General features: G+C 34.3%; 1 protein-coding gene across 1 annotated transcript; it reads left to right on the top strand.

The window, feature by feature from the left end:
* Nucleotides 1-4,005: 4,005 nt before the first annotated feature.
* LOC106323584 lies at nucleotides 4,006-5,683 on the top strand. Its single transcript, XM_013761682.1, has 5 exons — nucleotides 4,006-4,228; nucleotides 4,325-4,510; nucleotides 5,017-5,186; nucleotides 5,239-5,385; nucleotides 5,546-5,683. Exons 1-5 carry the CDS (start codon nucleotides 4,006-4,008, stop codon nucleotides 5,681-5,683), a joined length of 864 nt encoding a protein of 287 aa, XP_013617136.1.
* The last annotated feature ends 7,410 nt before the right edge of the window (nucleotides 5,684-13,093 follow it).

Below are 13,093 nucleotides of genomic sequence, written 5' to 3'. Positions count from 1 at the left end.
GTTGAGTGATTCAATTAAACAAAATTTTCTAATGAAGTATGTTGTTGAGTCTCTACCGATTCTTGATGGTCTTAATATCGTCGGGATTCTTGTCATTTCATTGAACATTATTTGACTAAAACCTGAAAAACAATTCTTATGAACTGTTGTTTGATTTTCATGACCTTATGAACTAGTGTAGTTTTAGGCTTTTAGCACCTTCTTATCTTTTTTTTGGCACAAATGTTTAGTTTTCAGTGGAAAACATGGACTTGACTGAGTAGTGTCATCTATACACGTAGTTTTCAAAGGTGGAACATGATGAAAAAAAAATAACTTCCATGATTTTGTTTTGAACTATGATGCATCATGCAAGCTCTTTTTTTTTTTATCATGCAAGCTCTTGTTATTTAAAAGAAAAAGAAATTCTTGTTCGTTTAACCACATTTTCTCAAATTTATAGTTTGTATATAATAATGCCTTTCAAGTCGGGTTTGTGCGGATCATCATCGTTACACAAAATCCCATATTTTGAGGTGCTTACATCACATCAACAGTAAACTATTTGCGCCCCATTTCAACCAGTTGGACAAACTTTGCTGTGCATTAAACAGTTATTTGAACTTTTGTGATAACTTATTACCCATTTTGGCTCCGAACGAACAAAACGGATCGAGCATTGTGCATATCTAGCGTATCAAGTGGATCGAACGGAACAAAAATGGATCAAGTGAATCTAGTGGTACAAGTGTGAATCAAACAGATCTACCGGTTCAAAACATATGTTTGAGTGGTAAAAATGAATAAAAAGTAGTCCAAAGTACTGTATTAATTTAAATTAATCTATAAAAAACTGTAATACTAATTATTTTCATAATTACAAAGAGTTATTTTTAAAATACTTTATGAATGAAAAATTTAAAATTTTATTCAATTATAATCAAAAATTATTTAAACATATATATTATTATTTGGTTAAAAAAATTAAATATGTATCTGATTTTGAATGATTTTAAAATGATTATCTAATTACAATAACTAAACAATTCTATTTAAAATATTATATTAAATTAATTTAACAATATATATAATTATTTTGGGCTTTAAAATTAAATATATATATATATATATTTGGATGATCTAAAAAATAATTATGATTCTTGGTAAAATAGTACAATAGTTTTGGACTTTAATATCAACTAATGCATGAATTCAAAAATATTTTAAAGTTTTTCTAAAAAAAATAACACATCTTAAAAAAATGTCAAATAATAATACATTGTACCTATTAACAAATTTTCAAAATTTAAATGAAATATTGTTAAAAAAAAAATTTTGATATTAAATTAAAGATACACATGCTAAATATGGTACCATTACAAAACCAAATGGTGTTTTTAATAAAATAAGATTTTCAAGATAAAAAACTATAATATTATGTTTATATATGTTACAAAAAAAGTTTCATCACAAAACTGTGAACAGAAAAACAAATTCAAAGTTAAAAACTGTTTTTCAAATAAAAGTGGATGAAATACTACTTTTATCATGTGTTTATAAATTAAGTGGTTCCTCCATTTTTTTCCGAAAAAGACAAAAAAATTAGACCACTTGTGAGTCCTCTACTTTTTTCAATCTATTTGAAGAAAATACTGTATACTCTATTTTGGTGCAGGAACCAACTTTTGTACCATTTTCCATTCACACTCTTAATTATAGTATATATAATTCAGAAAATGCATCAATATTCGTGCGATGTGACGATTCATAAAATTAGTAGATAAATACTGCGTAGGTTTAGTATATTAGCTAGTTTTTATAGTTTAATGTGTTGATGTGTCTTCTTCTATCCTTGAAAAATACTACTTGCGTTCCTTTTCAACCACTTGGACAAACTTTGTTGTAACATAAAACAGTTATTTGAATTTTTGTGATAACTTATTAATTTAATTATAGTATATATAATTCAGAAAAAGAACCAATATGCGATGTGAAAATTCTTAAAAATATTAGATAAATATTGTGTAGAGCTTTAGTATATTAGCTAGTTTTTATAGTTTAATGTGTTTATATGCCTTCTTCTATCCTTGAAAAAACATGTCATTTGTGAAGGATAAATTTACGTAAATTTAATCTTAAAATGATTTGTTTACGAAGGAATTACAGTATTGTTTAATCCACAGCAGATCGTTTGTCCCAAATTTTTTTTCTTTGTTTTTTGCAGTTCTATTAGAGATAAAATAATTCCACATAGGGAATTCAATAGAACATTAACTAATATATAAAAGATCAGGACCAATCTAATAATCACCAATTAGTTTTATGTTGAAAACTCATCTAAGTTGATATGATATCAGACTCAAATCCTAAATATGTTAAATTCCTAATTAAAATAACCTTTCCTGACTGGACATATATACCATAATTAACTCGCTCGACCGAGTATAATTGTCTTAAAATTCCAAAATTTCTGGCCAATAAAAACCATCATCTCGAGATTTTAAGTTTATTATGAGTTTCTAACTTAAAACCAATTGGCGGTAAATGGAATGGTCTAAATCTCTTATATATTACTAAATATTTTACATATTTTCAATGTGGGATCTTCTCTCTGACAAGTTCCCTCGTAATATTTGCAAAGGAATATATGATGGATACGTTGTAAATATATCCGTCCCTAAACTTACAATGAATTTGCAAAACAATTTACCACCATTCATCGCCAACCATCGCTTATATTTGCTAGGGATTTGCAATTTTTGTAAATCCATTGCAATATTGAGATGATGTTCCAATAATCTTTTTCGTAGACATGGAAAGAGTTTTCTACACAAGCGACTTTTATAGCAAACCTTCACATATTTGCATTGGTTTATTTTTTTCTAAATCTGAACTTGCAAATATCATATTTTCTTATAATTTATTTGATCACACCTTGTTTGTGGTAGTACATGGATAATTCATTTATAGGTTACTAATCAATTTAGAGTTGAGTTAGAGTTATATTTATAGTCTTGTTCTCTTTTGACATCATCTTGTATTTGAATACTTGTTTGATGTCTCTGGTAATAATATCGTTCTCTTTTGTCCATGACTTAACCAAGACGTCGCTAGTGAACCACATAAATTAATATGTATTTGTTTCTCTTTTTGCGTTTTTATGTTTTCACGTCCTTAATCATTGATAATAGATAAAAGAATAGATAAATTTTAATAGTTTATATATAATTAATTTGAGTGCTAGTCTGTGTTGTCATATATTCGAATGCGTCAGAAATGGATCACTAGAGAGTACATAGAGTGATACAGGAGTTTGGTGAAGATCTAAGATGTCTGTCTTGAAGTAATCGTTGACGTAGCTGCTGAAGCAGATATCATATTGAGTGGTAAAGACCATGTAGAGTCAAGGTGCTGAACTGGAGTCGTGTAGATTTGGAGAGCAAGAGAATATCTTGGAGAAAAAGCAAGAGGAATCAATTTGGATAGCAAGTTTATGACTTAAAAAAGTGGAATAAGTGCAATTCCAAGAAAATGAAAGTTGCACTTATTGTTTTGGAAAATGTCCATATTCTTGATGCCTTGGAGAAAAGCTCTTGTGTGTGGTCTTGGTCGTGCTGATAAAATAGCTCTGAGGGTCGTCGGGACAAACACAGACACATAGGCTGATTTTATAGAGAGAGAAAAGCTCTTGTGTGTGGTCTTGGTCGTGCTGAAGCAGTTGCTGAAGTACTGACGGAAGAGAGACATAAGCGTTGTAGCTTATGAATCTTTCAGTAGCGTGTGTTAGGGTGTTAACAGTAGACGTGTAAAAGCTGAATTAAGCAGATCTTGTAATAGATTGTTTAAAAGAGATTCTAATAAAGCATAAGTGTTTGCTTGTAGTGTTTTGTCTCTCGGTTTACTTTATGCAGTACTATTGTGGTGTCTCCTTTACATTAACAATTGGTATCAGAGCGGGTCACCTAAGTTACTGGTGTGATCCTGAAGGCAAGAGAAAATAAAGAAAGACATAGTACAGCAGGAAGCATGGTGGTTGAGCTTATGATTGATCCTGAACAATATGAGCATTGGAAAGTGAAGATGAAGGCAAGCTTTCAAAGTATTGATCTGGATGTTTGGGCATCAGTGGAAGATGGCTATGAAGTTCCCAAAATAATAGATAAAGATGGTGTTGTGGTCAATAAACCATTGGCTAAATGGACAAAGTGTGAGAAGGAGATGTCAAAGTATAATGCAAAAGCTTTATGTGGTATTTTTACATCAGTCAAAAAGAAGCAATTTGATCTGATTCAAAGCTGCAAGAATGCAAAAGAGGCGTGAGATATTTTGCAATTACACTTTAAAGGAACTGAGAAAGTTAAGAGTTCAAGGATGGATTTTTTCAAATCAAAATTTGAGAACTTGAAGATGGAAGAACATGAATCTGTATCAGATTTTAGTTCTCAACTCAGTGCGTTAGCACAAGAGGCTCGTGTTCTGGGCATGGAATACAAGGACAAGAAACTGGTGAAGAAATTTATAAGGCAGCAATGTTTGTGTCTCTTGACATAGATAAATTCAGCTTTCACGAAGTGTTGGGTATGTTAAAAGCTCATGAGACGGAGCTTGATGGTGTGGGCAATCATACTGAAGTCAACCTGGAAGTTTCTGAAACGATAAGTAAAAAATCATAGAATGAAGATGAGATGGTTAAGATGATTTGCCTGCTTCACCAAGTCCTACGGGAAGTGATACAGTAGCAAGGACGTGAGAAAGTTGCTGTGAGCAAACAAAGGCAAGAAGATGGCGAGCCATGCGGTAATAAAGAGGTGCAATGTTATAAATGCAGAGGATATGGACATTTCAAAAGGGAATGTCCAATGGCCAAGAGAAGAAGATTCAAAGGCTTTAAGTGGAGAAAAATTGGACACGGTGAGATGCAGAAGAAAGAGAGATCCTTCATAAGGGAAGATGATAATGAATCAGAAAAAGACAAAGTGCTCAACCTAGTTGCTTTTGGTGCACACAAAGATGAAGCAAATACATCATCTTAATCAGATTCTGAATCTGAGGAGAGAAAATATGATGAAGGACAAGATGATGATCTCAAAGAGTGCTACAAACAAGTGTGTGGAACGTTACTAAAGCTTGGAAAAGAGAATATGGTGCTAGTAAAAGAGCAGAGACGTCTTGAAGCACTTATTGAAGTTCTACAGAAGGACTTGCAAGTAGAGAAAAAAGAAACAAGACAAGCCCGTGTTAAACCTGATGAAACAACAGAAAGGAAAAACAAAGAGTGTATCCATGTCTGCAATGAAGCCAATAGTTAGGATGTATGCAAGGACTACTTCATATGGAAAGACTGCAGTGAAGACTGCAACTGCAACGAGAACTGCTTCATCGTCTGCTACAAGGAAAATTCCAGAGGTAAAGAGTGTATCTCAGCGACCTTTCATACCTGTAAGTCATCATTGTGGAGTTGTTGGGCATATTAGGCCAAAGTGTTTCAAGCTGTTGAGAGAGAAGCAACATATTGAGAGAGTATATGATATGAGGATTCATGGTCCAACATGTTATTCTTGTGTAGTTCAAGGACATATTCGACGTGATTGTTTCAAGTTGGTTGATCAAAGAGGCACATCAAAAAGTGGAGCCAAAGAAGCTTGTTAGGAAGTACGTCGGGACGTGCGACAAGGAGTGCGGCATAAAGCTCTACAGCATGTAGCTGTGAGTAACAAGGCGAAGGTTGTACATCAGTGCACCAACATGAGGGCCATACCGGAGGTTCTGAAGCATGGTTGTGCAGCTGGTACAAGGAAGGAAACTGATCGGTGCATCAACAACTGTGTCAGGCCAAGCAAGAAGCAACATCAGATGGGCTGTTGGTTCTGTGGGCAGGTTGGACACAAGAAGGTGGAGTATTTTGCTCGTGAGAAGAGCAGAAACATGGCCAAAAAGGTGAACAAAACGTTCACTAAACCCAAGAGGGTTGAAGAGGTGTCCTTAGCCAAGAGTGGCTTTCTTGAGGAGATCAAGGAAGAGACATCAGAAGAAGGATGCAGCTCTGGTAGGAGTGATCTTGAGGTTGATTAAGGAGCATCAAGTTTGGAGCCAGGACACAAGGTTGTTTGTGGCACAAAGGGAATGAGATCGAAGTGCGCCAGGAAGTGATGTGAGATGATCTTCAGGAGGATGATAGTGAAATCACTCCAAGACAATAGCAACGAGTGCAGAGGGCACTCGGCGTGGATGGGGAAGGACTCATGGTCAAGAAGACGATACATGACGGAAGCCAGGTCCTCAACATAAGCTGGTCGAAGGGTAGTTCGACAGGTGCGTTGGGTCATGATTATACATGAAGAAGCAGACAACTGGGTCTGTAAGGCTTGACATCTAAGCATTTGTTTTAGCGTAGTATGCAATCAAGCAGGGGGAGAATGGTGATGTTCTGGTACAGAGAATGCATATCTCATGGGGGAGTAAAACATGGTGTAGTGCACATCTCGTGGGGGAGAAAATCACATTTGGTGTGGAAGTTTCCAGGAGAGGAACGTGGTTGCAACGTGTTTGCTGAACCAGAAGATTGTTGTGCTTGATCGGCACACAAAGCTAAAAGGGAGAGATTGATGATGTAACATGTATGTCCTGTAATAATCGCTGACGTAGTTGCTGAAGCAGACGTCATGTTGAGTGGTGAAGACCATGTGGAGTCAAGGTGCTGAGCTGGAGTCGTGTAGACTTGGAGAGCAAGAGAGTATCTTGAAGAAAAAACAAGAGGAATAAACTTGGGTAGCAAGTTTATGACTTAAAGAAAGTGGAATAAGTGCAATTCCAAGAAAAGGAAAGTTGCACTTATTGTTTTGGAAGATGTCCATATTCTTGATGCCTTGGAGAAAATGCATTGTAGAACGTGAAGTTAATGATAAAATAGCTCTGAGGGTCGTCAGGACAGACACAGACACAGATGCTGATTTTATAGAGAGAGAAAAGCTTTTGTGTGTGATCTTGGTCGTGCTGAAGCAGTTGCTGAAGTACTGACGGAAGAGAGACATAAGCGTTGTAGCTTAGGAATCTTTCAGTAGCGTGTGTTAGGGTGTTAACACTAGATGTGTAAAAGATGAATTAAGCAGATCTTGTAATAGATTATTTAAAAGAGATTCTAATTAAGCATAAGTGTTTGCTTGTATTGTTTTATCTCTCGGTTTACTTTCTGCAGTACTATTGTGGTGTCTCCTTTACATTAACATTTGGGACTGATATATCATCAGAATGCATATCACATGGCAATATGGCATTGTTTGGCCTAGTGTGGACTTCACTCTCCCTTTTTGCACAGCCAACCCCCATTCTCTAGTGCCACGCAATGCGTGTGATTGGTAACTACAAAAGTAACTGGGAGTAATTAATATAGAGAAATTGAGAGTAACACTAGTAGAGTAAAATAACATTAAAAAAAAGAAAGGAAAATTTCATTTTCAGCGTAACACCAGCTTTTCTTCACATAGACAAGAAGAACAAAATAAACAATTTTATTCTGATTAACCAGTAACTAGCGAAAAGATAGATGGAAAGTTTTCAACCTGATTGGTATGATAATAGCTGGAGTGAGAGTAAATGTATTTTTTGCTGAAAATATAACGCCACTTGTGACATACAGTCAGACCCATTTGACTTTCACTTCTATACGACTTTTCTTTCTTCTTTTACTCCCCAAAAATATCTATATGTAAATGATATAAAAATACATAATACAAGATTTAATGCATCTTTCATATTTATTACGTCTTAACGTATAAAATATCATAAAGTGAATGTATTGTCATCATAATGTATGTGTTAAATTGTTTTATCATTCGGAAAATCATTCGGACATCAGGATGCTGTTTCATTTGATTTCTGTTGATCATGGGCCTAATCATGGGGTACTCTTAATTGAAAAGGGAAAATGTCTGCTTTTTGAGGGTGATGTATCTTTCATCTAGAAACAATTATAAAATGTTGACATGGATTTTATTTAATGCATCAATCGATTGCTTACGACTGTCGTATATACACATTTTTTTCACGTTTTGTGTTTTATTCGTTTTTTTGTCATGGTACTACTGCCCATTCATATTCCAATATGTTGAAGAGAAGAGCTTACACTGAAAATATGAAAAAGATTTAAATAATATATAAATGATTTAATCTAATCCGTTAAGTGTAAAATGGTTTAGAATTGGAAACTCAAGAAATTTAATTAGTATCAGAGCACGCGCAAATCCTAACCCATTAATCCAATCTAGAAAGTGGTACAATCATCCACTAATTGATAGTCTGAAGAAAATTCAATTTTATCGAAACAGTTAAAAACATTATTTTATAAAGGGTATGATGGATTTTGTAGAAATTGATAGTTATATGCGCCATTGTCTCGAACGGTGTTGTAGAGAAAATTTCACATTGGAAATATGAAAATGACTTATATAATATATACGAGACTTGAGTAAATCTAATTACCACCAATTGATTTTAAGTTGGAATATCATGAAACCCATTAATATAGTATCACTAGGGTAAATCCGTCATACGGGCGGGATACTAAATTAAAAAAAATTATTATTTGAATGAGTATTTGAAAATGTAAGTATATTTTATTTTGTTATTTTTGTTAGAAATCATGAATTTGTTTTATGATAGTATTTAGTATATAGATTTTTAGAATGACAGCTGATTGAATTATATACACTAACTATGGATTATTCTTACTTCTTATGTTTATTTATTGAATTCATTGGTTTCTAGAAAACAAATACATTTTCTCCAAAGCAAATAATGATTCAAATGATGCTGAGACTAACAAATCATAGATTGGGTTCAATACATTAGATTTAATGGACAAAGAAACTTAACTCATTTAGGAGCAAGCACCTCTGCCATTTTTTGTTTCACATGATATGATATATTTTAACTTTTGAGCCATACATGACATTTGTTATTTCCAATATGCTAACATTGAGATAATAACAGTAACCAAATCAATATTGTGTGTACATGTTCTTCTAGAAAATATGTTCCTAACATAAAGTAATGCGTGCCTTAATAAGATTCTCGAGAAATTATCATATATGCCGCAAGGGTTGAAATCGTCAGCCGTTGGCAAGCAGAAAATAATAAGAGTGGACATGATGATGTTTTGGAGATTTGCCCGAAAGAATTTCCGAATTTGAACATAATGTTCAAAAAATTCGGAAAACCAAATTTGAAACGTTTTTATAAGAAGGTTTGAATTTTTTTTTTTGTCAACTGTATATATTGATGGGCCAAAGGCCAAAACATTACAAGAGATTCAAACCCTATTCCCATACATAAACTTAAAGCCCAATTGATACCCAACATATACAGATTAGGTTTATAAAAAGAAAACACGTGTTCCACCATATGTCTATCGAATTACGCATGTATGACACGTGCGTCTTGGTTGGAGCATCGAAGTCTCTGGAGTCAATGGAGAAGAAACAGACAGCTTCGTCGGAACTTCCACCGGACCGATCACCGTCGACCTCCTTCTCCGCCAAGTTTGAACCGCTTGCCTGCTCCCCTTTCCTATATCGCCATTAATCTTAAGAAAGTCTTCATCTTCTCATTAGAGATTATAACCAGTGAGCAGCATCAAGGAGGAAGATACAAATCTTGCTAAAACGCTTTCTAAAGAGAAAACTCCAGCTTATCTGATTACGCATCAAACCACCATAGCTGAATCAACAATCTCAATTTCTTACTTGCAAGGAGACTTCGCCATATAAAACGAAGATTGATTCCTCTGCTTAGCAAGAGATTAAGCATGACTAACGAAAAGATTTAGATCCCCTAAAATCAACTGGAATAATTAACTCAGCAAAGAAAGGAGGACCAGAATTGAGAGAGATTACTAAACAATTCAAATTCAGAGATAGAAGAAGAACGCCATTAAAAAAGGCTCTGATTTGAATCGTTAACACAACAAAAATCGGCTTAAAACCGAACAAAAGATCGCCAAAGCGAAGGTTATTCCGCAACGGAAGATAGATCGATCTAGTGAACGAGATTATTATACAACAGAAAAAACAAAAGGGGGTGGCGACCGGTGGCGAGTGCTCACCGGCCACCGGAAACGATTTCATTACTCTTATCTTGAAACGTTTAATATTTTAGTTATATACTTTTAATCTGATTGATACTGAGTTTTCATATTGTATTTATTTTTAATTCTCAGCAATTTAACCATTATCTAGTATATAGGTATGACATCTCACCTTTTTTTACTAATAAACTCACTATTTACAACGTTTAATTTGCATAGTGGCTCTGCAGTTTTTCCATCTATATTAACAAATTTCAGTTACAACAACATACAATATGTGAGCCAGACTGTTTTAAATCATTACAACATTCGGTGGTAATGGAAATCTTTAAGCTAGCAAGTTTTAGTTCATCTGAAAATCCTTGAAGAATCTGCAAAATCTTTTAAGCTAGTGATTTGTATAACCAAAAACACATCAACCCAGAACATACAATGGATTGGAGAAAAAGATAGGCAGTTCCAGAAACTGGCGCTAGAAGTTAGTTAGAGGCAATGAAACGCAACATTAACGTCAACAACATCCTTTTAAGTTACAGAAGGATGTTCCATGGAAAAGCAAAGAATCACCTTATATTATAAGAATTTTACAATATTCTATCTCTTTTTTTTTTTTTTATCAAACCACATTCTGTTCATGTGATTTTATAGAAACATAATAATTCTTTCTACAATTAACTATTTTTTCAGCGTCCTTCATTTTTGATCTCAGTCCTATCTTAACGCAGAGAGAGCCATCGAGAAGCTGAAGCTACTGAATGAGGTTTTGGTTGTTGCAGAAGAGAACGTGGTGAAGCGTCAAGAGCTCATCAAGTCATCATGTGATTCTTAAAAAGATATCTTCTTATTACCTTGTTAACGCAAGCTCCTAGAAGCTTTGGTTGGAGCTTGAGCAGCCATTGATGTTGCATCAAGTTTAGTAATGGTGTTTAGAAGATTCTAACTTCCAACTCAAACTCACGATGCCATAGCTTCGATAACTGTATTCTCAGACGCTGATTGGGTCATGCGGCGGAGTCTTAGAACATGTATTAAGAATCTGTTTGGTTCCGATGGAGTAACCAGAAGCAGCGAAGCCGGAGAGAGTTGCAGGAGGAAGAATAGTGTTTCCATGTCGGTCAAGGCTGGTCTCCATTTTCCCCTCGGTCGTATCACTCGTAATTTGAAGAAGTATGTGATCATGTATGGCTCCGGTGCTCCCGTATACCTCGCCGCTATTCTCAGGTACCTCCACCATGAGGGTTAGAAATTCTCTCTGTGATTAACTGTTTCTCGATTTGCATTCTCTAATGGTTCTTCGTAAATGAAATGAGGGTTAGAAATTCTACTTTAATCGATAGATCTGCTCTTCCCGTCCAGGAGAAACATGTCACATACAAACAGACTTAGGCGGTGTTGGTAGAGCGACCAGCTTTGAAGTCGGCGATCAGAAGGGAAGAGGTTGCCATGGCTGGATAATGGTTCTCTAAGGATTAAGAATGATTGAGAGAGAGGGTGAAAGTGATGCTCATTAACAAATCAGACTCCATTATTTTATAGTTGTATAATTGAAATTATGGAGAAAATATGTGTTGTATTGAATCGACGTAGCGGAAGACTTGTGTCATTGGCGTTAATGAGAAAGTTAAATACTTTGATTGAATGCTGACCTAAACCTTTCCAATGGCAAACCGTCCAGAAGAGGTGGGGTGAACATTGATTGTCAACAACAACGCTACGTGAAGAATTATTGATATGGGTCATTTGAGAGGAATTCATGCTTAAGTCCAATTAATCTAGTTTTAGGCTAAGGAGCCCATATGTAACCCGATTTACCATAGTATTTGGTGTTTTGGAGTCTGCCACGTGTCACTCTCTCAGTAAACGAATTAGTGACGTGGATGTTGATGTGTCTCAACAGGAGGGAAGAAAACCTTTTTTTATATATATATATATATAGATATAGATAGCTGGCCTACTGTAACCCATTCATCCGATCCGGACAATGGTCCGATCATCACACTAGTTAATGGCCTAAAATAGGCTCTATTTTGCCGAGACATCTATAAAAGAACATTATATCTGAGGGGGATATGATTAATTCTATCGAGAATAATGGTTATACACACTATTATCTCGAGTGAGGGTGTTGGAGAAAAAATCTCTGAAAATGACGTAAATAATAAATATGTGATCTAGGTCATTCCATTTACCGCCTATTGGTTTTAAGTTGGAAACCCAGAAAACCTAACACGAAATAGTGAGGACTTAGTTAGTCCGAAGAAATGATTCATCGAAATAATGAGTCATCGTTGATATCGACACTTCCGAGATCGCCAAATGTTTGTGAGGTCCTCTATTCAATCATTTTACTTCTTCTTGTTGCTGGATATATCGTTCGTACACATCTTCTCTTTGTTTCCCGAGCCTATAGTGAGTTACAGACAGAGTTCGAAAAGATCAAATCTTTGATGATTCCATCATACATGATTGAGTTGCGAAAACTTCTGGATAGGTATCCTACATCTGCGTATTTTATTAATATAGGTTTAACACTATAAGTTGATTTATATGGAAAAAAAAAACAAATCTGCATACTGAAAATATGTCTAATTAGGAACTGGAAAAATCAGAAGTATAAATTATAGGAGAAAAATATTAAGTAAGTAATCAAAAAGAAATCCAATCATCATAAATAGAAAGAATAATATGAAAAAATAAGAAAAATGAAATAAACAACAAAATACAAACTCAAAAACATAGATAATGGATACAAAGAAATATATGTGAGAAAAAAATCCAAAATGGTAAATAGAGGAAATAAACAATTTTTATAATATTAGGACATGGATAAATGAAAATAATATAATAATCAAATAAAGCTCTATATAGCAGTTAAAAAGAACAGAATTATGTTGAAACTTCAAAAAAACATAAAGCAAAAATATAATGTTAATCAAAATAAATAAACATGTATTGTTTATAAATTTTAACACAAATTAAAATAATATCACCGCATTATAGCACATGTTTTTCCCCAAATATTATTAGGAAACA

The sequence above is a fragment of the Brassica oleracea genome, chromosome C2 (assembly GCF_000695525.1).
Source record: "Brassica oleracea var. oleracea cultivar TO1000 chromosome C2, BOL, whole genome shotgun sequence".
NCBI classification, from domain to species: domain Eukaryota; kingdom Viridiplantae; phylum Streptophyta; class Magnoliopsida; order Brassicales; family Brassicaceae; genus Brassica; species Brassica oleracea.
This window is presented reverse-complemented; position numbering and strand designations above follow the sequence as displayed.